We start from the raw sequence: 24,299 nt of genomic DNA, 5'->3' as shown, positions 1-24,299 counted from the left end.
GAAGTGCCCCCTGTCCCGACTTCCCTGGAGTGGGACCAGAAGTACCCTGCTAACATGCTGACTCCCATAGTCGCCACATGGTGCCCAGCATGGAGCCTGACACAGAAGAGGCCCCAGCAACTGTTCAATGGTGAAAGAACAAATGCACGAATTGAGTATAAGCTCCTCGAGGGAGGAGACAACCTTGCACTTTCATCTCTGTGCACTGTGTCTCCTTGGTAATGCCAGGGTCTGTATAGCACACATTTGCCAAGTGGCTGCTGTAGTTACATGGGTTCCAGGACATTCTGAAGCCAGAGGGGAAGGGCCAAGGGGAATTATAAATTCTGGAGCATTTCTGGCCAAGCATACATGCCTTCCTGAGACTGGAACATTGGGTGTGGGCTGGGCTTCCCTTGGAGCCCCCCATATCCCTCAGAATCACTGAGACATCTGCCACCACTGACGCTTCTTCCCTCTGCAGGGGATTCCAGGCCCTCAGGCCCCAGAGGCTCTGGCTTGCCCCTGTCCCCCTCAGCCTTCCATCATCCACCGCTATGCCCAGGCAGATCAAGGCGGGGCCTCTGTTCCAACTGGCCTGGAGCACGGATGTGCTGGGCCCCCAAGCGAGCTCTGGGCACTGAGAAGGGAGATGTCCCTGGGAAGAACACACTTCTGCTTGGCCTTAGGCACGGGCCTCCATGGGTTTGCACCCTGGGCTTACCCTCCAGCTTCCCCATCCACCTTGCCTGTTTGAGGGTCTCCTCCATCGCCTCCCAGGAGCCAGCTGTGTGTGGTCCTGAATTCCTGGCCTCCTCTTTTCTGCCTCCACACCGCCCCACCTGCCTTTGGACCTCAGATGGCTCCCTCCCCCCAACTCCTTGGCTCCCTTTGGCCTGTGGCCCTTGTGTGTCCAGGTCCCCCTTCCTGCCCCCGGCCTCTGTGTGCACTCGGTCCCCACTGCCATCCTCCCTGCCACTCTTGGGCGGCAGGTAGTCAGCCTCTTGTTCCAACACTGCCCTGGCCCAGGCTGAGTTGGAGAGTCTGGACTGGCACTGCCCCGCCCATGAGGGGGTTGACAGGAGCACCCAGGCTCTCACCTCTTGTCCTAGATAGACATCAGGGGCTGACCAGGATGCCTCATAGCTGGGTAGGGGACAGAAACCCCAGCAGAAAAATGAGGCCTGCTACTCAGAAAATCCTGGGTGCCCCCCCCATCCCACCCCCCCTGCCCCACCCCGCCCGGAACTGGGTTGCTAGGCAGAAGGTCCTGAGCCTGGGGCAGAATGAGGTAGCTCTCTCTACCGGGGTGGTTAGACTGCAGGGGAGGGGAGGTTGGGGGAGGGAGGAGGGGCACTGGGGAGGTGCGGACTGAGAAGAGGAATTAGGTCAGGGGTGTGGGTGGGTGGGCATGAGGGGAGGGGGCATCTGCTCCAGAGCTTCCTCCTGGCTCCAAAAGCATCTCAGATACTTCCCTTCCTCTCCCCCTCACCCCAAGTCCTGGGAGAATTCTCCCCAGTATTCCCCCTCCCCCATGCCCCCTGGTCCAGGCGTTGCCACAAGGGTGGGGGGCGGGGTGGGGGGAGGCCAGCCTCAGCTGTCTGAAGGATGGAGGGGCTGGGGAAGTAGGGCTAGGTGCCCAGACGGCCGCGTGTGTGGGAGGGGATGTCCTCAGATGCCCTCCACCCGGCAGTCCCCGCTCTGACGTGGGTGCCCCCCCCTCTCCCCGCCCGGATTAGTGGCAGCTTGGCCTGACTCTCCGGGGCTCCTTCCCCCGCCCCCGCCTGCTGCCCTCCCCTGGGCAGGGGGCTGTTCCACCCGAGGGGCACTGTGCTTGCCCAGGTAAGGGGCTCTGGGGACAGCGTGAGGGCAGCCGGCTCGTGAGTGCTGTTGCGCTTGTCAGCACGAATGTGTGTAGCAGTGTGTGTGTGTGTGTGTGTGTATCTGTGTGTATGTGTGTGCAGGGCGCGTGAGGGGTCGGTGTGAGCCCAGGGTGGGCCCCTGCGCTTCTGGGGGTGCTGGTCAGCTTGCCTTTGTCCGTGAAGCCAGCATTGTGTCCACGCGTGTGTGGCTTTCCTTCTGTGTTTGTATCTTTTGTGTGTCTCCTTAGATCTGCTCCGTCCTCAGGCACAGAAGAGCCGGCTCCAAGGGCTCTGTGGGCTGGTGGCATGGGCTGTGGAGCAGGATGGGCAGCTGGGTGAGGGCGGCAAGGGCCTTCTCCCTCGACCCCCCCATGACCCCCCAGGCATTTCAGGAGCCTGTCCTGAGAGTCCTGTTGGGGTCCAGAGACGGTGACCTGACAAAGCAGACATGGCAACTGGGGTTGAGGTGTGGGGAGATATCTGTCCTGCTCCCCTGGGACAGTCCCCAACTCCTTTGGGGATAACAGTGACAGGCCCTCAGGGCCCAGGACTGCCCAGGCTCCCACCCTGCTCTGCCCAGCCTCATTTAGGCCCTCAGCTGATTAAATCTACCCCCAGACTCTCCCACGAGCTTTGGCTGCCAGAGGACACAGATGGGGGACCACAGGCACACCCCACCCCCCTACCCATACCCTGGAGCCAGCCTTGTGTGTGTGTGTGTGTGTGTGTTTGTGTGTGGTTGGGGGGTGGGGATCTGGGGCTTGGGGCTTTGGCATCACAGCGCTCATTAGACCCTCCAGGATCATTTCCCCTGGTGCACTCAGGTCCAGGCCACCCCTCAGGGGAGCTGGGGGAGGAAGGGAGTGTTAATAACTCAGTCATGTAAACAACCCCTACCAGCCTGCCCTGCCACAGAAGCGGCCTCTGGGGGGAGGCGGAGGGGCTGAGCAAGTCTATGCCAACGTGACCCAAGTCCTGCCCGGTGCCCCTTCTGGCCTTCTCTTCTTGGGCCCCCTCCTCTTCTCCTCAACTGGTAACAGGATTCCTGCCTGTCTTTCAGTCTCTTGGGAGACAATTCCCTCCTAGCTCTTCATGGCTCCTCTCTCCAGGGATGGTAGTGTGACTTGGGACCAGGCTGGAGGCAATTCCAAAACTCATCCCTTCCATGGGATGGGGGGTCGGGGGTGATACTGCCTCTGTCCCAGGCTGGGTGAAGGTAGGCCGAGGATGGCTTCTCTAGGGAGGCAGGGGAGTTGTAGGGTGGGAGGTGGGGGCCTGCAGGGAAGGGAAGCGCCCGTTGGGCGTGTGGGTTTCAATGTGTGTCTGAATCTGTCTGTGTGTGTTTGAATCTGTCTGTTTGTGTCTGTGCTCTGGAACCACCCCCGCAGAGGAGCCGGGATGCTTCCTCGGGTGGAGGGTGCCCTGCTTTCCCATTTCCTCTCCTCCTCTCTGCTCCCTCCCAGGAGCCACTCCCATGGGCTCCTCTCCAGTGCTGGGCCTGGAAGCACTAGGAATTGGGATGGGACGGACCCCCCGGAAGACCAGGCTGGAGCAGGTGTCGGGGCTCCTCTGGTCCCACCTCCTCCCTGGACACTTGGTGAACCCTCGGCCCTGAGAGTAGGGACAGAGGAGAGCCTAGGTCTCCTCAGAACTGCTGAGGCAGACTCGGTGCCTGCTATTGGGCCCTGGAAGGGGGCTTGTGTCTAGAATGGTGAAGAGCAGCGTGGTGGGGTGAGGCTGAGGCAGGGCAGACCTGTGCCGGCGGGGTGTGCGGGAGGGAGTGCGGGAGCTGGAGGACCACAGGCAAGTGGTCCAGGAGGCACAGGGTCGGTGGCGCGGGCCGGGCGCCCATCACTGACCCGTGAGAACCCGACTGCCCCTGCCAGCTCCCGCACTGCCCCCTCCCAGCCGCCCCGCCCTAGCACCCCGGGGGGCACCCCGCCCCACCGTGGCCCGGTCCGGCCCCTCCCGCCCTTTGCTCCAGTTCCCGGGCTTGGCACCTATAGTGGGGGTGCTGCCCGCCTGCCAGGCTCCGGGGCCGGGCCCACGGGAGGGTGGGGCGGCTGGGAAGCTGGCACGCTGCCCCGGGGGAGCCTCTCTCGGCAGGCGCCCGGGTGCCGCGGGGGGGAGGGGGGAACAAAGGGCTCATTCTCCCCCTGCGCAGCCGGTGGCATCGCCGGGGCGTTGGCGGAAGCCCCCGGGGCCCGGGAGGGGGCAGGCCCAGGCGGGGCCGCCGAATCACGGGCTCCTGTTTCCCGCAGGGTGCTGGAGGAGGAAACCGGCGGAGCAGCTTCCCCACTCTCAGTTGCGCGTCTGGCGATGGCGATGAGAGGTCCTGCTGCGCTGCCCGCCGCGCTCCCCCTCCACTAGCCGCGCCGCGCCGCGCCCTCGCCGGTGCCTCTCTCGGGACCCGGGATCGGTCCCGCGCTTCCAGGCACGACCCCCTCCCCCGGCCTCTCGGCCTGCCCCCTCTCGGCGGTCTCCCACCCGGGGCGCGCGCTCCCCCCGGCCCGGCTCCCACTCTCCCCCCGGGGGCACCCGCTCCCCAGCCCCGGCCCGGCCCTCCCCGCGGCGCAGCACGGAGTCTCGGCGTCCCATGGCGCAGCCCACGGCCTCGGCCCAGAAGCTGGTGCGGCCGATCCGCGCCGTGTGCCGCATCCTCCAGATCCCGGAATCCGACCCCTCCAACCTGCGGCCCTAGAGCGCCCCCGCCGCCCCGGGGGGAGAGCACGCGAGCGCGCTGAGCGGAGCGCGGGAGGACGCGTCCTCGCTCGCCGGCCGGGAGGCCCCGGAGCCGGCCCATGGGGAGCGGGCGCCCGGCCCCGGCCACCACGCCCGCCGCCGCCGCCCGCGCCCGGCCCGCCGAGCCCAGGTAAGCGCCCGAGGGGCCGCACGCGGCGAGGGCGTCCCCTGCGCTTGTGCGCGCGGGGCCGCGGGGCCGCAAGTCGGGGCGCTCGACGGGGCCGCACCGCGACGGCGCGGCGGCCCCGAAACCAGAGCGACCTCGGCGAGCGGCCCCTGGGCTGCCGCCCCTCTCCCCTGCGGCTTCCTCGGCCGGCCGAGGGGCCCGCGCTGGGAGAGCGCTGCGGCTCCGGTGCCACCTGTCGCCCTGGTCCCTTGCACGCACGTTCAATTTTCCCTCCTTTGCCTCTCTCTGGGGCCCAGCCCGCTTTCCCCGCCTCCTTCCCTCCCTCTGCCAGGCTGCAGCTACCAGCGGCCGCCAGCGGCCCTGGCACTGCCTGCTGGACCGGAGCAGCTTGACCTGTCCCAGCTGAGGCCTCTTAATCCCCCTCTCCTGTGCTGGCTCTCTCCTTCCCTTGGGGGCTGTGGTGGCCCCAAGCAGTTGTCCCGGACTCTGCTTCAGAAGCCAAGAAACCGTGGAGAGCTGGGAAGAGGCACCCTGGGGACTGCCCAAGTGTAGGGAGAGACACCCTGCCTGGCAGCTCTCCCCAGTGACTCCAGCCCTCCCTGCCTGCACTTCCCACCTCTACAAGCTTGAGTGGCAAGCAGCTCCCCCAGCCCCACAGAGGGGAGTGTGGAAGGAAGCCTCTGAGACTGCCAGTTTCCAAGCCCTATTTTACACAAGGGTGCTAGAGGCCCGGAGGAGGGATGTGACTTGCCCAAGGTCACATAGCAGATGCTGAGTCAGGGCCAGGATCCAGCCTTTTGGCCCCTAGTGAAGTACCTTAAACTCACCTCATGTTTTGGGTTCTTGCCCCTTGCCCTTCCCCCACGGCTCGTGACCAGGGTCCAGGCTTAGCAATGCAAGGCCATGTCATCCTAGAAATGGTGGTCTCCACTGAGGGGCTCTGGCCCAGGTGGGTTGTCAAGTCCTAGTCGTTTGGGGGAAGGGGTGACCTCCCCACGCTTGAGCATCCCATCTAGGCAGGTCCTTCGAGTTGCATGTGGGCAGGCATCGTAGAGCCTAGCTGTAGGCTGACACTTGCCTTACTGGTTTGAGCTGCCTTGGTGCTGCCAGGGCGGTGCCTACTTGGTACCGGGTGGTAGGGTGCTTGGGGCGCGTGCTTAAGACGCTCATGGTTTGTTGGTTGCGCTCCAGGGACCCCCTCTGGGAGAGCCCCATGAGGGCAGGAGAGTGATGGAGAGTACGCCCAGCTTCCTGAAGGACACCCCAGCCTGGGAGAAGACAGCCCCTGAGAATGGCATCGTGGGACAGGAACCGGATACTCTGCCTCGAGATGGCCTGCGCCGTGGGGCACTGTGCCTGGGAGAGCCTGCTCCCTTCTGGAGGGGTGTCCTAAGCACCCCAGACTCCTGGCTTCCCCCAGGCTTTCCCCAGAGCCCCAAGGACACGCTCCCGCTGGTGGAGGGAGAAGGCCCCCGCAATGGGGGAAGGAAGGCCAGCTGGCTGGGCAGCAAGGAGGGGCTGCGCTGGAAGGAGGCGATGCTTACCCACCCACTGGCACTCTGTGGCTCAGCGTGTCCGCCTCGCTATGGCCCCCTGATTCCTGAGCACGGTGTTGGCCATCCCAAGAGTGACCCTGTGGCCTTCCGGCCCTTGCACTGCCCCTTCCTTCTGGAGACCAAGATCCTTGAGCAATCTCCCTTCTGGGTGCCTACCTGCTTGCCACCCTACCTGGTGTCCAGCCTGCCCCCAGAGCGTCCGTGTGACTGGCCCCTGGCCCCACACCCTTGGGTGTACTCAGGGGGGCAGCCCAAAGTGCCCTCTGCCTTCGGCTTAGGCAGCAAGGTGAGTGTTGGCGCAGAGAGGGCACCTGGGGCCTCGGCCATGCGAGGTAGCTCAGGGACCCCTGAGCAGCCCTGCCAGGGTCATACCACTCTGCTCCTCCATTCTCACCAAAAGATAAGACAGCACCTGAGGAGAGGAGCCTGTCAGCTCAGACACAGTCAACCCCAAGCAATTCCTCCTCTGAGTGATTCCATTTCACTGAGCCTTCCCTGCCTTTGGGCCATTTTAGGGATTGACTCACTTATTGTCCACTCAGAACAAGGCCCTGGGAACTGTGGCCTCGGAATATGCCATCTCATCCTGGGGTCGGGGGGGTTTGGTGAGAGCAGACAAGGCCCTCTGTCTGGGAATGGGATGCACAGGTGTCCAAATGGCCTGTGTCTATGGCACACACACCCCTCCCCCGCAGGCAACCCACCTCCATGCCCAGGAACAAGATTTTTTAAAAAAATATTTTATTTATTTACTCTTGAGAAACACACACACACACACACACACACAGAGAGAGAGAGAGAGAGAGAGAGAGAGAGGCAGAGACACAGGCAGAGGGAGAAGCAGGCTCCATGCAGGAAGCCCGACGTGGGACTCGATCCCGGGTCTCCAGGATCATACCCTGGGCTGAAGGCGGCGCTAAACTGCTCAGCCACCTGGGCTGCCCCCAGGAATAAGATTTAAAATATTTTAAGAGCAGCCTGATGCTGGACATCAAACAATCTGAATAGATCCTTGGAGGCCCTTCTGTGGTGGCAAGCACGAAGCCTTTAGTTGCTGGGTTTGTGCGAAGGTCTAAGAAACCCCGGGGAGGGACCCTGGAATAGCCAGGGCGGTGCGGCCGGCGGGGCGGGGGGTGGGGGGCACTTAGGGAGAACCACCTACAAACCAGTATTGAGTTCTTCAGTGTTTTTACGACCCTTAAGGCCACACAGGCACACACCTGCTGGTTGTGGGTTCTGCTCGTCCTTTGAAGCATTAGGATCAAAATCAGCACTAGCTCTACCCCTTCTCCTCTCTTTAGGGCTTCTACCACAAGGATCCAAGCATTCTCAGGCTGGCAAAGGAGCCATTGGCAACTGCGGAACCTGGCTTGTTAGGCTTAGCCCCCGGTGGGCATTTCCAGAGAACTGGGGAAGTGGAACGTCCTTCATTCCACCAGAGAGACGGAGAGGCAGGAGTGGGCAGGCATCAGAATCTTTGCCCATTTCTCCTGGGGCATCCAGACGCTGTTCCCCGGACCCCCTGGCCCACTCGTCCCCCGGGCCTGGTTCATACTCTTGGCAACGTCTGGGCTGTACCAGGGGATGGGAGCCTCAGGAACCAGCTGGGGCCATCAGCCACATCAAGGTGCCCCTCTCCTGGGCCTCCGACCACCCAGGTGGGCTGTTGCTCATCTCACCCACGTGCTAGAGATGGAGGTCTTAGCCCCTGCGGGCAGTGCCAGGAGGGCCCGGACGGGGGCACCATCGGGCCCAGTGAATCCATCGAGGAAGCAAATAAGGCCTCTGGTCCCAGGGCCTGCCCACCCAGCCACCACACCAAGCTAAAGAAGACATGGCTCACACGACACTCTGAGCAGTTTGGGTGTCCAGGTGGCTGCCCTGGGGACGACGAGAGCCCATCTGCCCAGCCACATGCCCTCAAGAGGGCAAGCAGCCCTGAGGCCCAGGAAGCAGGTGGAAGCCCAGCTGCCAAGCGCCCGCCCGACCCTTTCCCGGGGAGCACGGGGCAGGGGGCCAGAGCCTGGCAGGAGATGTTGGACTCATCATTTGGGAACCAGATGGAGGCGGAACAGCGTGATGACCACAGAGGTAAGGGTGCGGGGCAGCCCCACCTGGGAGGGGTCGGCCAGGACTGGGGCTTTACAGGGAAGTGGATCATTAGGCCCTTTATGAGTGGATCACATAAGTTGTCCGGTTTCCCACCCGGGTGTGGTGGTTCTCTGGGAGTTCCTTAGCATCTACAGGCCAGAGCCTTCCAGCAAGTGGCTTCTTATTTCCATCTGCCTCCTTCCAAGCTGCGATGTGTCGGTGGCAGTGTAACAACACAATTCAGAGCATGGGCTCTGGAGTCAGAGTGCCTGGGTCCTGACTTTGCTGCCTGGTGCTTTGTGACCTTGAGCTAGTTACTTCACCTCTCTGGGCTTCAGTTTCTTCATCTATAAAATGGGGATAAAGATGGCATCCACCTCATAAAGACTGCTGCAAGATGAAATGGTCTAATTCACATAAAGGGCTTTGAAGAATTCCTGGCACTTTAGTGAGCAAGCACTCAGTAAACATTCATCTGTGTGATTGTGCCACACCTGGGGCGGTCTGAGGGACTGGCCCTCCTGAAGGACCCCTGGTCCTGCCCCAGGAGCAAACAACTACTCCCTTGGCCCGCCGGATCATGGAAACTCAGTTTGGACTCCACCAGCAGTAGGACTTGGGGCACCTCCTGGACCGTCTGTCATGCTGTGCTCTTCACGGAGGGTTCCAGCACAGCAGGCCCCAGTCTCAGCTCTTCAGGATCACTTCAGTTTCTTGGCGTCCTGGACCACTGGGCCTGGATTGGAGCTCTCAGTGGCCTCACCCAAGCACCCCTGCACCTGGCATGGGTCTGTTGGAGCTCTCACAGGCCTCTGCCCGGGGGGAAGCTGTTGGCCCCTCTCCCTTCTTGGGTTACTGCACCTGTGGCCTATGTTGAAACTCTCCAGCCTTCTCACCTTTTGGCACCCTCTGTCCCATGCCAGGATTGTCTCCTCTTGTTGACATGAGGCCAGAGGTCTCACTAAGCCCACTGCGGAGCTATCCAAAGTCTGCACTGACCCAGGGATGCCTGGCTGGCTCCGTCCGCGAAGCATGTGACTCTTGATCTCAGGGACATGAGTTCAAGCCCCGTGTTGGGGCATAGAGCTTACTTTAAAAAAAAAAAAAAAGATGTAACAAAGTTTACAGTGACTGGATCTTGCACTTGGGGACTTGGGGCAGGATGATCATCCCAGCTGCTCCAATCTTGCACAGCAGACCCCTCCTCTGGGCCGTCAGGCCGGGTCAGGGCATTCCTAGGCTCCCCCATCCAGCCCTTTTTGTAAAGTTTCTGACTGCCAGGTTCACTTTCACTAGCTCCCAATCAGGCTTTGTAGACCAGGGCCTAGGGGCTGGGCTGGCTCTGCCTCTGGGTGGCTGGGTGCTAAGGGCCTGGGGTTCACCTAAGCTCAGAAGCCCAGACTCCTGACCAGCTTCATTGTCTCCTCAGGACCCCAAGATGGCAGGGCCAGCATCCAGGACCTGGGGCTTCAGGATACACCTTGTTCGGCTCCCCTGGCAGGCATGGCTCAGTGCCAAAGTTGTACCCATGCAGCTGGAGAGGCAGGAGGGCTAGCCCGCCACTCCCAGCAAGTGCCGAGGTGAGCCTGTTGCCCCTGGGTGCCCCCAGCAGCCTCCCAGTCGAGGCTCCCTCCTTACTTTCTGGTGCCCTGTCTCCAGGTTGCCTCTGGGAGGGGAGCAGCAGCAGGAGGAAGACTCAGCAGCCAGCTCTGAGGAGGGAGGAGGGTCCAGCCCTGAGGCTGGGCTCAGCAAGGGCCTTGCCAAGCATCTGCTGAGTGGTTTGGGGGACCGACTATGCCGCCTGCTGCGGAGGGAGCGCGAAGCCCTGGCCTGGGCGCAGCGGGAAGGTGAGCAGGACCCATGGGCAGGCAGAAGCCCGGGAAGGCTGGATTCTGGGGTGACTGTCTTTTTACACAGAGCATGGGGCCTGCAGAATGTGGACCCCTCCCCCACATCAGCACCATCCATCCTGATACCAACTCAGGAGAGCTCCTGCCCTGCTTTGACCTTGTTCCTGGCTTAGGCTCCTCGTTGACATGAATTCTGAAGTTTCTTGCCGGGGCGAGGGATGTTGGGAATGTGTGAAACTTGGTCCAGTCCAGATACTTAAGAGTTTCTGGGTTTGTTGGGGAAAAGAGACGGAGTGCCAAGTGTCTTCAAGGGCACTGGCAGGTGGGGGCCCTCTCTCTGCGGTTTGAGGCTTTAAGGCTCTGGAGGCTAGTAGGGCCTGGACCCATGTGGAAAGGCTGGTGGGGTGCCAAGCACACAGCGGGTCCCTCTGGCTTCAGGCTGTCCCTCCTTCTCCCTCTACAACCCTGTGTGTGCTTTTGAAAATGTGTACACACACTTGCAGTAAGGTCACAGCTTGATTAGGGGCCCATTGGTGGCTCTCTCCTGTCCCAGAGAGTCCAGCCCCCTCCCCCTCTCCTCAGCTGGTCTAGCCTGCCACTCCCTCAGCCTGGATTCCCAGCACTCCACATCACCCGGTGGCCCATCCTCCTCACATCACCCCAGCTCGTCCATCGCCTTGGGCCTTGGCACTCTCTGTTCCTTCTGTCTGGAATGTCCTTCTGTTCCCTTTCTCCCTGATGAATGAACACTTACTCATCACTTGGGGCCCATTTGTGGAGCTGCCCCACGATCCCCACCCTTGCTCGTCCTTCTAGCCTGTTCTGCTGTAGCATCCACCCTGTGGTGCCATGATCATTGCTACGGCCATGGGACCCGTCTCCCCTCTTGGAAGATGAGCTCTGGGAGGCAGCTCTGAGCCCTGACCAGCTCTGAGTCCCCAGCATTCAGCCTCACACAGGATAGGGTGATCATTGCATGAGTAAATGATCGTGTGCCCACTACTGCGGAGGGCTTAGTCAGAAATGCTGGGTGAGGGAAGGAGTGGCCTCTAAAGTTCCTTCTTCGGGTATACAGAGTCCCCCCTCAGGAGGGAGAGAGGTAGGTGAAGGAATGTGCTAGAAATGGTGTGGTTTGGTAATACAGGGCTATGGGGAAGTCCCTGGGGGCAGGACTTGGGCAGGTGAGGCCTGCACTGTCCCTGGGAAGGATTTCTGGAGACCGTGCTATGGGGAGGTTCTTTACAGAGGCTGTCAAGTAAAGAGGAGTGTCTATAAGGGGCCTGTCTCCCTTCCAGGATGGCCCCGCAGTGGAAGCCGCTTCTACATCTCTCCATCCCTGCCTGGAGGTCCTCAGGAGGGCCCAGTGGCTTGAGCCTTCTCTGACCCCGTTCTCTCCTGTGGTCAACAGGCCAGGGGCCAGCCAGGACAGAGGACAACCCAGGTGTTCTACGCTGCTGTAGCCGCTGCCACCGTGGCCTCTTCAACACCCACTGGAAATGTCCCCAGTGCAGCCACCGGCTGTGCGTGGCCTGTGGTCGCATGACGGGTGCTAGGAGGACCAGGGACAAAGCAGGTAGGAAAGGAACATGGGGCTGAGGGTGGGAGGGCAGAGATGGGGGCCCTCAAAAGGGCTGCTCTAAGGTTTGTGGCCATTTCGGGGCTGCCTTCACCCAAGAAAGCCTGCCTCCCCAACTCCAGCCTCAGCCACCATGGCTCAATGCCCCTTAGAGCAGACTTTTCCCTCTCCTCAGATCAGAGGGCCACGCCTGTGTCCTTGCCCACCCTTAAGAGAAGTCGAGTGCCTACTCTATGCCTCCCACTTTGCTCAGCTTGCACCTTTTTAAACCTTACAACACTGTGAGGTGGGTATTGTTGCCTCCGTTTTCCAGATAAGAAAAACTCAGAGAGGTTAAGTGACTTGTTCAGGGTCACACAGCTAGTAAGTGTTGGGTCCAGGATTTAAACTCCATTAAGTCTTCCTCTTTTCATGGTTCTCAGCTTCTTCTCTCTTGGTTCCACATGGTTGCCCAAGGGCTTAAAATTTCCCAGTGTTCCAATAGAGATAGCCAAAGAGTTGCAGGGTCAAAAATGTTAGAGAACACTGTATTCCACAAGATCATCTCGGAGTTTGGCAGTGCACATAAGCATTTTATTTATTTTATTTTATTTTATTTTATTTTATTTTATTTTATTTTTTATTTTATTTTATTTTTTTCACATAAGCATTTTAAAGGCTCTGTGTTCTGCAAGCAAAGGATCCTATGTTATTCTTGAACTCAAGTGTCCCAGAAAGCCCACTGGATTGTCAAGCCCCTTGATTTAAAGCTATCATGCCCTTGTCCCTCTTTTGTGACCTTAAGCTGTGGTTACCTTGGTTTCCTGACCTGCAGCTTCTTTCTTCCTACCCCACAGGTCCTCAGGAGGAGTCTGTGGAGGAGTGTCCCCAAGAGGCTGGGCATAGTGCCAGCTCCCTGATACTCACCCAATTCGTGTCTAGCCAGGGTGAGCCATCTTGGAGGGGTGGGGCGTGCAGAGGGCGGGGAGAGCAGGGTGGGGAGAGCAGCTTCCTGTCTGGATGCGGCTCAGCCCAGTCCCATGCCCTCCTGCTTGCTGAGGCTGAGCAGCACAGGGATGGCCTCTGTCCACACTCACTACCAAACCCCGTCTCCCCTCCCCACTCACAGCTTTGGCCGAACTGAGTACCGCCATGCACGAGGTTTGGGTCAAGTTTGACATCCGGGGGCACTGCCCCTGCCAAGCTGATGCCCGGGTGTGGGCCCCTGGGGATGGAGGCCAACAGGTAAGAAGCTGAGCGCAGGACGGGTGCTGGCACTAGCCGGTGGACCCCAAGATCGGGCAGTGTGTCTGGAAATTACTGACCTTGGCAGGGTTTCGCCCCTATCTTTTGATGGGGTTAAAGGAGCTACGTAAAATCAAGCTACTTCTCACTTTTCTCCGGGGATTAGGATCCATGGATCAAGCTCTCGCACTGCCCCACCTCAGGATCTGCTTGCTCAGAGCTCCTACCCACTCTGTGCGTGTTCCAGCTTAGCACTTGCCACATCATGCTAGAGCCGCTGGCTGGCGGGTCCCATCTCTCCACTCCCCAGGCACAGGCTCCTGCAGGCGGAGTGTGGGCCCACCTTCTCCGTATGCAGGCACTCAGGATACATTTCACAAAGTTTTCATGAAGTTCATGCTTTTATGATAAAAATCATTCATTCAAGAAATAGTTTATTAAATTCAGTCTGTGAGGGATCCCGGGAGGCTCAGCGGTTTGGCACCTGCCTTCGGTCCAGGGCATGATCCCCGGATCCCAGGATCGAGTCCCACATCAGGCTCTCTGCATGGAGCCTGCTTCTCCCTCTGCCTGTGTCTCTGCCTCTCTTTCTCTCTGTGTTTCTCATGAATAAATAAAATCTTTAAAAAATAAATAAATAAAATAAATAAATAAATGCATTCTGTGTGCCAGACACTGGTACATACCCATGATGGAAAATACAAGCCCATATAAGGAAGAAAACAATAGCCTATAATACCACCCTTCTTATTTTGACATATTTCTTTCCAGTTGCTAGTCTACATATTTGTTCAGTCTGTTTTTGTAGATTTTATTTTATTTTTAAAGATTTTTATTTATTAGAGCATGAGAGGGAGATCACAAGCTGACAAGGTAGAGGGAGAAACAGATCCTGCTGAGCAGGGAACCTGACTCAGGACTCGATCCCAGGATCTTGGGATCGTGATCTGAGCTGAAGGCAGATGCCCAACCGACATCCACCCAGGCCCCCCTGTTTTTATATACTTTAAATCATACTGTGTGTGGAATTCTGTGAGCAACTTTTTCCCACCTAATGTTATATCACATAACATTTTGCTCCCTGTAAACACAATTTTAGAGTCTTGCTAATATTTGTGGGTTGGATTGGATTAAACTATGTTTGCCATTTTTAAATCTCTGGTTGGATTGGGGGGTGGTGGATGGGTTTAACAGAAGGAGCCGACAGAGAAAACTCCCCCCGTTCCACAATCTTCTTGCAACGGGGATACCAACAGGACCAAGGACATCAAAGAGGGTAAGCAGCTCCCCTGGCCCTTGCTCAGATGGTGCAGGGGAGGCTGGTCCAGGGTTGGAGTCCCCGGGATAGATTGGAATGGCCTCAGCCATCCTGTGCCCCCATAATCTCCATCACTCTTCTCAAGTCATCCCAGAGAAAATGAATCTAAATAAAGTGTAGGACAAGTGTCCTCACCCTCTCCAGTGAGACCCCCATGTGAGCCCCTCCTTCGGAGAGGTGGGGGAAGCTGCTGGCAGGCAGGCGGCGGGAGGTGAGCGCCTCCCGAGAGGAGCTGAGCCAGGCGATGCCAGCGAGGAGAGAGACTTGGCCAGGAGATGAGGGCCAAGCCTGTGGGCAGTGGAGCCTTGAGAGAAAAGGGAGGCCCCTCACCATTTTCCTCCCTGCCAGAGACCCCGGACTCCACCGAGACCCCGGCAGAGGATCGTGCCGGCCGAGGGCCCCTACCTTGCCCCTCTCTCTGTGAACTGCTGGCCTCCACTGCTGTCAAACTCTGCTTGGGGCACGAGCGGATACACATGGCCTTTGCCCCGGTCACTCCTGCCCTGCCCAGCGTGAGCAAGGGCACAGAGGGAGGCCTGGGGGCCCGGGGACAGAGGCTGGGCTGGCCCTCCCTGTGGGGTAAGGCAGGTCCTGAGTCATCCAGCCCCTCCGTCCTTCTGTCCACACAGGACGACCGCATCACCAACATCCTAGACAGCATCATCGCGCAGGTGGTGGAACGGAAGATCCAGGAGAAAGCCCTGGGGCCGGGGCTGCGGGCTGGGCCAGGCCTGCGCAAAGGCCTGGGCCTGCCCCTCTCGCCAGTACGGCCCCGGCTGCCGCCCCCCGGAGCTCTGCTGTGGCTGCAGGAGCCCAGGCCTCGGCGAGGCTTCCACCTCTTCCAGGAGCACTGGAGGCAGGGCCAGGTGAGGCTCCTTGCCTCCTGGCTCCCAGTCGTCACGGCCTTGCATACCCTCAGAGCCTCAACCCGTAGGCCCAGCCACACCCAGTCCGTCACCCAGAGTAGGCGTCAGGGTTGGTGGCCCCTACAACATGCCCCATCCTGGCCAAGTTGGGTGCCAGTTCATTCTCCCTGCATCTGTCTTCCTTTCCTCACCACAGCCCGTGTTGGTGTCAGGGATTCAGAGGACATTGCAGGGCAGCCTGTGGGGGACGGAAGCTCTTGGGGCGCTTGGAGGCCAGGTGCAGGCGCTGACCCCCCTGGGGCCTCCCCAGCCCACCAGCCTCCGCAGTGCAACGTTCTGGGAGGGATTCTCCCGGCCTGAAAGTAAGTGTCCCTGATGGGGGGTAGTGGTTGGGAGGCTGAGCCAGGTGGCAGCAAAGCCCCATGGTGACCCTGGGGGCAGCTGGAAGCAGAGCCCTGGGCAGGAACCGGACTCTCTTGCTGCCATGGGGCCAGCGTCCTCTGGGCAAGGAGGTGCCTCTCCAGGCCAATGGCATGTCTCCTCCCCTAGTTCGCCCAAAGTCAGATGAGAGCTCCGTCCTCCTGCTGCACAGAGCTCTGGGCGAAGAGGACACCAGCAGGTGTGTATGGTACCAAGGGCTGGCCCTACCTGCCTAGCCTCTGTCCAGCTCCTTGCCCTCACTTCCCCTCCTCCTTCGCCCTGCACTCCGGGATCCTCAGTGTTCCTGCTTGCCTTTGGGACTGGCCCCAGTAGCGGTGGGCTTCGAGGGGATCTGGAGCACCTGAGTTGAGCCTGCTGGGCCTGACCCCGCCCCCTCCAGGATGGAGAACCTGGCTGCCAGCCTGCCACTCCCAGAGTACTGTGCCCTCCGTGGGAAACTCAACTTGGCTTCCTACCTCCCACCTGGCCCTGCCCTGCGTCCACTGGAGCCCCAGCTGTGGGCAGCCTATGGTGAGTGCCCACTCCACTCCTGCCCAGCCCCTGATCCCATCCATTCCTATTACTTCTGGGCATACGTGTGTCTGCGCCCAAGTCCTGGAGCTGGTGACCAGCTGGTCCCTTCTCTGCCTCATGCAGGTGTGAGTCCACACCGTGGGCACCTGGGGACCAAGAACCTCTGTGTGGAGGTGACTGACCTGGTCAGTGTCCTGGTACGTGCTGAAGCCCCACTGCCTGCATGGCACCGGGCACAGAAAGGTGGGTCCTGGGCCAGAGCTGGGGTAGGGGGGGTACCATCTGCAGATTCTGATGTGATGTTTGTGCCCACCCTGGGCCTTCCTAAGCTGTTTTTCTCCCACAGACTTCCTCTCAGGCCTGGACGGGGAGGGGCTCTGGTCTCCAGGCAGCCAGGTCAGCACCGTGTGGCACGTGTTCCGGGCACAGGACGCCCAGCGCATTCGCCGCTTTCTCCAGATGGTGAGGAAGGAGCCGGGAGCCCTCCCCTTCCCCTGCGCTGCCCTCGTGCTCCCTAGAAGTGGGGGCTCCCAGCCCCCCGAAGCTCTCCCTGTTGTGCGTACCCCATGTGCTCACTCTCCCCACCCCTCAGGTGAGCTGGACAGCTGTGGTTCACAGAGAAGGCAGATTGGGATCTTGCGAGCTGTATGGTGGGGCACACGGAAAGGGCAGGGCCTGAGGAGGGACCTAAAGCCGAAACGAGAGCAGAAGCTGTTGCAGGCTAGGCACCGTGTAAGGGCCGTGGGTACGCTATCTCAGTTCATTGTCTCAACTGCCCTGCATCGCAGGCACTGCTGCTTTCCCATTATGCAGATGGGTAAACTGAGGCTGAGTGGTAGAGCTGAGACCTGAGCTTATGGTTGTTCCCACCCCCAGGTCACTGCGCTGCTCCTCCTGGGGGCAGACAGCCTCCCCAGCATTGGCTCCGGGTAGCAGAGGGTGAAGGGAGGCTCGTCCGAGATGCCCTCCTGCTGCCCCGCTCTCCATTGCTCTACATCTTATGAGGAGGTGTCTTTGGGGTGCTAGCAAGTGAGGGCAGAGGGAGGCAGCATGGGGTAGGTAGAGGGAGAGACTGGACCCAGATAAGGGGCAGGAAAGGAGGAGATGTGGGATACGCAGGAGGCAGGAAGCTCTGGGGGGCAGGGGAGGTTGAAGGCCAGTGTTAAGATTAGGGCAGGTACAGTGGTTCCAAAATCCAGCTGAACCCTGATTGTCCGGGGAAAAAGACGTCCACCAAGTGTCACCCCTGCTAAGGCACACGTGCAGACACGCAGGTGTTAACACGGCTGTCCACCGCCACCCTCCTGCCCACAGGCATGCATATGTGCGGACACACTGACAAACACAGATCTGTAGCTGCACACACAGATGCTGGAACACGCCGACAGAAGCACACCTTCACACACAGATGGCCTCCTCTAGTCTGGGTGTGGTGGCTCTAGGCAGTCTCACAATGGCCAAACCTGATGATTCATGGAGAAGGTTTGAGGGGTATATTCTCACTGGGTGGCCTGGGAAACACTGATCTAGCTCCGGGATGGCCTGTGAGGGCACAAGAGCTCTGGCACCTGCGTGGGGCTGCCCTGGGGTCCGGCCTGGCTCACCAGTCTCCTCTTCCCCACGGCCCAGTCTTGGACCGCTGAGTCCTATGCCCAGGAAAAATTGTTAAGGTTCTACTAAAGAGGTGGATTTGGCTGGTGGCCAGGTGGATCACGATGCTGGCATTCACCTCTGCAGGTACCCCCTGGGCATCTCCTTCTCCGGCCCCCTGTGAACCCCTGTCTGCCCAAGGAGCCCCCCACTCTGGTTGGGCTGATGAAGGCTCCCCTACCCCCCCATAGCATGCCTGCTTCAGAGGCCTCAGCCTGCCAGGCCGGCCTGTACATCCCCGGGGCGTCAGAGCTTCTGTGTGGCCTATGCTGGATCTGGGATCTTAGAAGAATCTGATCGATGCTTTAGGTTGTCTCCCCAGGGACATACAGCCATCTAGTCGCCTACAATTTAGCACACAATTCAGGACGTTCAAGGGACTGCAGGTTAAGAGCTCCTGGTATAAACAGTTTAGGAGTTGGGATCATGCAGTATATCTTTCTGGGGTTTTGGAGAAAGGAGCCCAGGGTCAAGGACGCAGAGACTATTCAAGGCATCTATAGCCCCAAGAAAAGTGGGGGTTTAGATCCCCAGCTTCAGAGCCCCTAATCCTGTCCTCTAAGCTCTTTCCAGCCAAAGCTCTGTTCTGCCGACCTGAGCAGCCCTTGCCCCTCACTACCTAGCCCTTTCTTCCACCCCTATGACCTCCCCTGCCCGCCCCTTGAGACTTGACCACATCAGTCCTTGGCCTTTGGAAAGTCTGTGACCCATCTTGTAGCCCTTTCCTATTTCCCCCACCTTGCTCATATTCCCCCTTTTCTTTTTTGAGGTGTGCCCGGCCGGAGCAGGCAACCTGGAGCCTGGCACCCCAGGCTGCTGCTACCTGGATGCAGGGCTGCGGCGGCGCCTGCGGGAGGAGTGGGGCGTGAACTGCTGGACCCTGCTGCAGGCCCCCGGAGAGGCCGTGCTGGTGCCTGCCGGGGCCCCCCACCAGGTGCTTCCCCCACAGGCCAGGGGCTCTGCAGTGAGCCTTGACCCATGAGGAGCAGGTGGGAGCTGACATCACAGTGCCACAGTGCTCCCCTACCCACTCTGTCCTCACCCCTCCCAGGGCCCTAAGAGCGAGGCAGGTCAGGAAGTCCCAGCCCACTGGAAAGAAAAAGAGAAGCTGAGCGGCCCGGGAGTCATCGAGTCCTACTGGGCTTCATGTCCTAGGATACCCACCCTGCCTGTGCCATCCCCTTGGCCTGGTTTTGGCCATGCCCTTTGAGGTGCCTGGTGCTGGATCCAGGGCCTCTGCTCTCTGAGAGCTGGGCGGGGGTCATTATGGTATATAGACCTTAGTGACAAAAGGAGTAAGGGAAGGATGCATGAGCCCGAGTCTCCACTGACCCCCTGCCCATCTCCTCTCTGGCATAGGTACAGGGCCTGGTAAACACAGTGAGCGTCACTCAGCACTTCCTGTCCCCAGAGACCTCTGCCCTCTCTGCTCAGCTCTGCCACCAGGGACCCAGCCTGTCCCCAGACCGCCGTCTGCTTTATGCCCAGGTGGGTGTGACACTGGCCAGGAGGATGGTTGGGGTAGCATGGCAAATCCACTCTGTGCCAAGCAAGCAGCTCACCTGGGCCTGGGAAGGGCATTCTCGGTGGGAAGAGCTCAGGAATGTGATTGTAAACACCTTGTCTTCTCTCTTTCTTCTAGATGGACTGGGCGGTGTTCCAAGCAGTGAAGGTGTCTGTGGGAACATTACAGGAGGCTAAATAGGGGGATCCTGAGTGTCTGGGGTAGGTTGGGGGGCAGGTAGACCAGGTGCTCAGTCCAGGCACAGCTTTAGCAGAGAGTGACGCTGGGGGACTTGGGGACTTTTGAGCAATCCCTCAAGTACCATTCTGGGCACAGGCAGGCACCCTGTTCCCCACTCCAGCCTCGGCCCCAAAGCCAACAACCACAGTGCCATCGAAGCTTACACCTGCCCTCGCAGGCTGGCACCTGCTCTGTCCCTGCATCCCTCTCCATGGTATCAGGCCCACATCGGGGATGAAAGACCCCTTCTGACCTCTGCTCCCCCCCTGCACCCAGGAGACAAACAGCTCTTCTTTGGGGGACCTCGGGAATCATTCTGGCTTAAGCAACACCTTCTGCTGCGTCATCCCCCTGCTGTCCCACCCGCTCCCAGGCTCTGCTTACACCATCCACATCTTCACTGGGCTCCAGGTTGGCCCTTCGCACTGCAGCCATGCTGAGCAAGGGGCCTCTGAAATCCTGCCCTTTTGCCAGAGAACAGTGTGCTGTGGGAAGGGGGGTAGCATCAGGAGACTGCCCAGGCTTGGCTGGAGGGAATGATACAGGCCCCGTCCCTGCTCCCTCTTCTCGCCTCCCTCCTTCATGATTTCCATTAAAGTCTGTTGTTTTGTGAATGCTGCTGGAGTGGTTGGCCCTGCTCCGGGCAGGCCACATGGACTGGGGAGGGAGGAGACACAAGGAAATGGAGTGTGTGTGTGGGGGGGTGGCATGATGACAGGGACCTCAGACACCCCTGCCTGCTCCTCTTCCCGGGGCCTGGATCCTTCCTTGCCACTGAGAAGCAGTTGGAACCTTCCAGGGCTCCAGAGACCCGGGAACCCCAGCCTGTACGCAAACTGCAGGCTACCCCCGCTCTCCTGTCAGACCTGACCTGGAGCTCTGGGAGTGTGGCCCAGAAGAGCTCTTGCCTAGCTGTCTGCCCTCAGTGCCCGTGGCTGGCCCCAGGCCCGCTACCCAGGGACTGGCTTGCTGCCTGTGACAGTTGACAGCCCCTCCCCACCCCCAGGGCCCTCTGGTGTGGCTCTGCTTGCTCCCCTGCCCTTGTACATCTCAGCGCCAACACGCTCCGACTCTTGTTATACCTAATTGTTCCTGCAGTGGTTTGGGGAATATTTTTTTATGAAATAAAATTTTTTATTATAAAGTTAATATACTTTCAGAACATTTAGAAAATAGGAAAAAATCACCTTAAGCTCAGCTCCACTCACCCCTAACCCAACCACTATTAGCATTTTTGGTGTATTTCCTCCTATTTTTTTCCAAGGAGCTGTTTTATACATGATTGAGTCGGTGTGTTTTGTACTCGGTTTCTTCCTTTTAACACTGCATTGGGGTCATTTTCTGTGTTGCTGCTACCTAACCTTCATTTTAAATGGCTGCTTGTGTTCCCTTCTGTGGCTTTGCTGTGATTCATATAACCATCCCTTGTTGAAAGGAAAAAAAATCGGGTTTCTTCATTGTTTGCCGAGCTAGGTCATTTTCTTTTCTTTTCTTTTTCTTTTTTTTTTTTTTTTGCTAGGTCATTTTCATATTCTCATGGGATAGAGAAAAAAGAAGAAATCAAGGAGCTCCTATACTTTGCCACTGTTCTCATTTAACCGATCTTATTTAATCCTGTTTCATGATTGTGAGGTAGATATTATTTATTTCTATTTTACAGCAAAGGTGAGAGACCGGCTGGGGTTAAGCAAGTCACCCAAGGTCACACAGCAATTTCAGTGGCAGAACTGGGGCTGGAACCAAGCTTCCTGACTAGAGCCTCGTTTCCATTAGTCTCAGCCCTGAAGGGACTTTGCAGATGGGCTTGCTGTCCTCTCTGTCCTCCTTCAACACACTTTATAGCTGATCATGTTCCATGTGGCACCGAGTGACCCATCCCTCCCTACACATCACCTTACATAGCTGTGCCATAGTGTCACCCCAGAACCCCAAACACAGGGTCCTTCCTGTGGGAAGGCAGAGATGGCCTGGTCACCAGGCCTTTCTCTTCTCCACAGACCCCTCTGCCCACCTCCCATCTCATGGCAGCACCCTCAAGGGCATATTAAGTTTGACTCTTGGGGGATCCCTGGATGGCTCAGCGGTTGAGCATCTGCCTTCGGCCCAGGGTGTGATCCTGGAGACCCGGGATCCAGTCCCACATCGGGCTCCCTGCATGGAGCCTGCTTCCCCCTCTGCCCGTGTCTCTGCCTGTGTCTCTGCCTCTCTCTCTGTCTCTCATGAGTAAATAGATGAGATCCTTAAAAAAAAAAAAAAAAAAAAAAAAAGTCTGACTCTTGCAAACAGCGGGTGGACTAAATGTTCCAGGACTGGCCCTGGGCAGGAAGAGCCAGTCCGGGTGGGAGCTGATACTGAGATGACTGGGGGGCACCTGGTGGCATTCTTGTTCGTGGAGGCTCGCCTGTCTCATCTTGGGCCCAGCACTGCCCTTGGGGCTTCTGCTTCTCCCAGCACCCCACTGTCCGCCTTCTGCTCTGGCCCCTCTCACTGGCCCACGTGTCACCCAAGTATGACTCTTGGGGCTGGAAGTGACTCTGGCATGTGGGTAACCAGTGCTGACTTTTTCTTTTTCCTTATAAAGTACATTTTGAGACTTTTGATTCTGAAATGATTTTAAATTTACCGTCGAGTCACTAGTACAGAAAGTTCCTGATTACCCTTGCTCCAGCTTCCTCTCATGTTAACATCTAACACAAACAGACACAGTGATCAAAACAAGAAATCCTTGTCTATACTATTAACCAAGCAACAGAGTTTACTGGGATTTCACCGGTTTTCCACTAATTCCTTTATCTGTTTCCAGATAGGATCCACCTATGTCTGCATCTTACAGATGACCTAGAGGGTCCATGTGGCTCCCCCAAGGCCATCCAGCAAGCTGGGGGCAGGGCACAGGCTGAGCCAAACCTCCCCCACCCTGTACCTTGGGCTACTGCCCTCTTCACCCTCCTACTTTGCAAAGGGATGGCGTTTGTTGCTCTGTAAAGGCCTCTGGAAGCACAGACGCCCTTGCCCCACCCTGCCTGCCCATCCCTGGCCCTGTTTCCAAGGTTGTCTACATTGCCTTCCTGCACATGTGCTCACACGCATGTCCATCCACGTGCTCTGAAATGGCTGCTCCAGGCTTTGCTCCCATGGGTGCTGCGAGTGCTATACTATGGATCTCCCAAGTGTGGCCACTCTTGCCCACCATGCTGTGCAGCCACCCCCACCAGCTGGTGCTCTACCCTCTCTGGGAATGCAAGAGGCAGAGCAAACTTGAACGGAGAACTTTCTTTGTCTCTGGTTCTGAGGGCTTCTCCCTTAGCCCCCCTACCTCCCTCCACCTTTCCTGTGGGTCTGAGGGCCTCTGCTGTCTCAGTCTGGTGTGTTTGGTCTTCCACCCAATGCCTTGAGAAGGTCTGCTTTCTCCTTTTCCCTCAGCACTCCCAGAAGGGCTGGGTACACTGCCTCGAGGGTCCTCTGCCTCGTGTGTTCCTCACCACAGGGGTCATTAGGTCCACTTAACAGGGGAGGAGTGCTTTTCCCAGTGATAATGGGAGCGTAGAGCCGTGGTTTGCTGCAGTCTGCTCTTCCAGGCAGTCTGGTGTTTATCTTAGGCTGCCTCTGAGGCTCTCAGAGCCCTGCCAGACATGACCTCATTCTCTCTCAAATCATCCCTGGGAGGCAGAAAGGAGTCTGGGACCAACGCTATCCCCACTTCACAGATGTGAAAAAGGACGTGTAGATACATACACACAGCAAATATGTTGACAAGTTGCTTTGTGGTCCCTGAGGCCTGATTCTCAGCCCCGCGAGTCCCAGTGTTTGGGAGGAGAGAGGCCTTGGATAGGGCTGGTGGCAGCAGTGTTCACCAAGTGCCTCAAATGCTTGAGGGTCCAGCAGGGACAGCAGGGATGCCCCCCCACCTAATCCAGGGCCCTGCCCCCGGGGAACTTGCAGTCAATTCCCTATGTGAGAGGCACCTAAGGAGGTCAGGCTGGTGTGGCTGGAATTCCTGAGACTACAGCTCTGTGGTGGTCCTGTAGGCATATTTCATGACAGTGGGCCTTTGTGTGGCGGCAACAAGTGCTGTGGCCAGGAGGGCTCACCCTGAGGGCTGGGCTGCCTGGTCATGATGACCTGTACAACAGTCTACAGAGCTCCTCCCAGGACGGTTCACCTCCCTGACAACCCTGTGGAAGAAGGGCTATTATGAGCCTACTCTACAGATGAGGAAACTAAGACCCACGACTCATCCAGGGGCACAGAGCCAGCCCGTGAGCTGCGGCTGGACATCTGGTTCCAAGTCCAGTGCTTTATCAACACGTTCCCAAAAGGAAGCCGGCAGGAGGGAAAGGGGAGACCTAACTGGGAATGAGGAGCTCCGATTCGGCTGCCTTCATAGTTTCACTCCAGCTGGCCCTGCCTTCCTGTCCTAAGAGTAGGTTAAAGGAAGCTCTGAGGAGGAAAGGTCAGTCTGGGAGAGAAGTAGGAACTCGCCAAAACAACCCACACCCTGCTCTCAGAGCGCCAGGCCACCAGGCCTTGTGAGCTCGGTGTGCGGGGAACAAAGCGGAAGGAGCAGGACCTGGTCCCTGCCCTCCCAGGGCTCTCAGTCTGCAGTGGAGAGGGCCCTAAAACTGCGTGGGACATGCAGCGGGCAAGGGGCCAGGACACCGATGAAGGTTGGGCTGGCTGATTACAGGCCCTTTCTGCCCCAAACCCCCTCCTCCCACCGCCAACCACACCTTGACCACCCCAGCCCCGCTCCCTCCCTC

At 58.7% G+C, this 24,299-nt stretch overlaps 1 protein-coding gene across 2 annotated transcripts; it reads left to right on the top strand.

The window, feature by feature from the left end:
- The first annotated feature begins 4,561 nt into the window (after positions 1-4,561).
- HR (HR lysine demethylase and nuclear receptor corepressor) lies at positions 4,562-22,522 on the top strand. 2 transcript variants are annotated; one of them, XM_041768036.1, is made up of 20 exons: positions 4,562-4,713; positions 5,902-6,552; positions 7,568-8,357; positions 9,787-9,937; positions 10,017-10,204; positions 11,616-11,780; positions 12,620-12,709; positions 12,892-13,007; positions 14,202-14,283; positions 14,674-14,837; positions 14,955-15,191; positions 15,388-15,553; positions 15,741-15,810; positions 16,012-16,142; positions 16,269-16,388; positions 16,492-16,607; positions 18,565-18,729; positions 19,155-19,283; positions 19,438-19,520; positions 21,200-22,522. In XM_041768036.1, exons 2-19 carry the CDS (start codon positions 5,941-5,943, stop codon positions 19,498-19,500), a joined length of 3,555 nt encoding a protein of 1,184 aa, XP_041623970.1. In that variant the 5' UTR covers positions 4,562-4,713; positions 5,902-5,940; the 3' UTR covers positions 19,501-19,520; positions 21,200-22,522. The 2 variants fall into 2 exon arrangements, with proteins under 2 accessions (XP_041623970.1, XP_041623969.1); XM_041768035.1 differs by lacking the exon at positions 21,200-22,522 and having other exon boundaries at positions 19,438-21,165.
- Positions 22,523-24,299: the final 1,777 nt, after the last annotated feature.

This window comes from Vulpes lagopus, chromosome 8 (genome assembly GCF_018345385.1).
Source record: "Vulpes lagopus strain Blue_001 chromosome 8, ASM1834538v1, whole genome shotgun sequence".
Classification (NCBI taxonomy): Eukaryota; Metazoa; Chordata; class Mammalia; order Carnivora; family Canidae; genus Vulpes; species Vulpes lagopus.
Note: the sequence above shows the minus strand (reverse complement) of the source record. Positions and strands in the feature narration are given on the sequence as shown.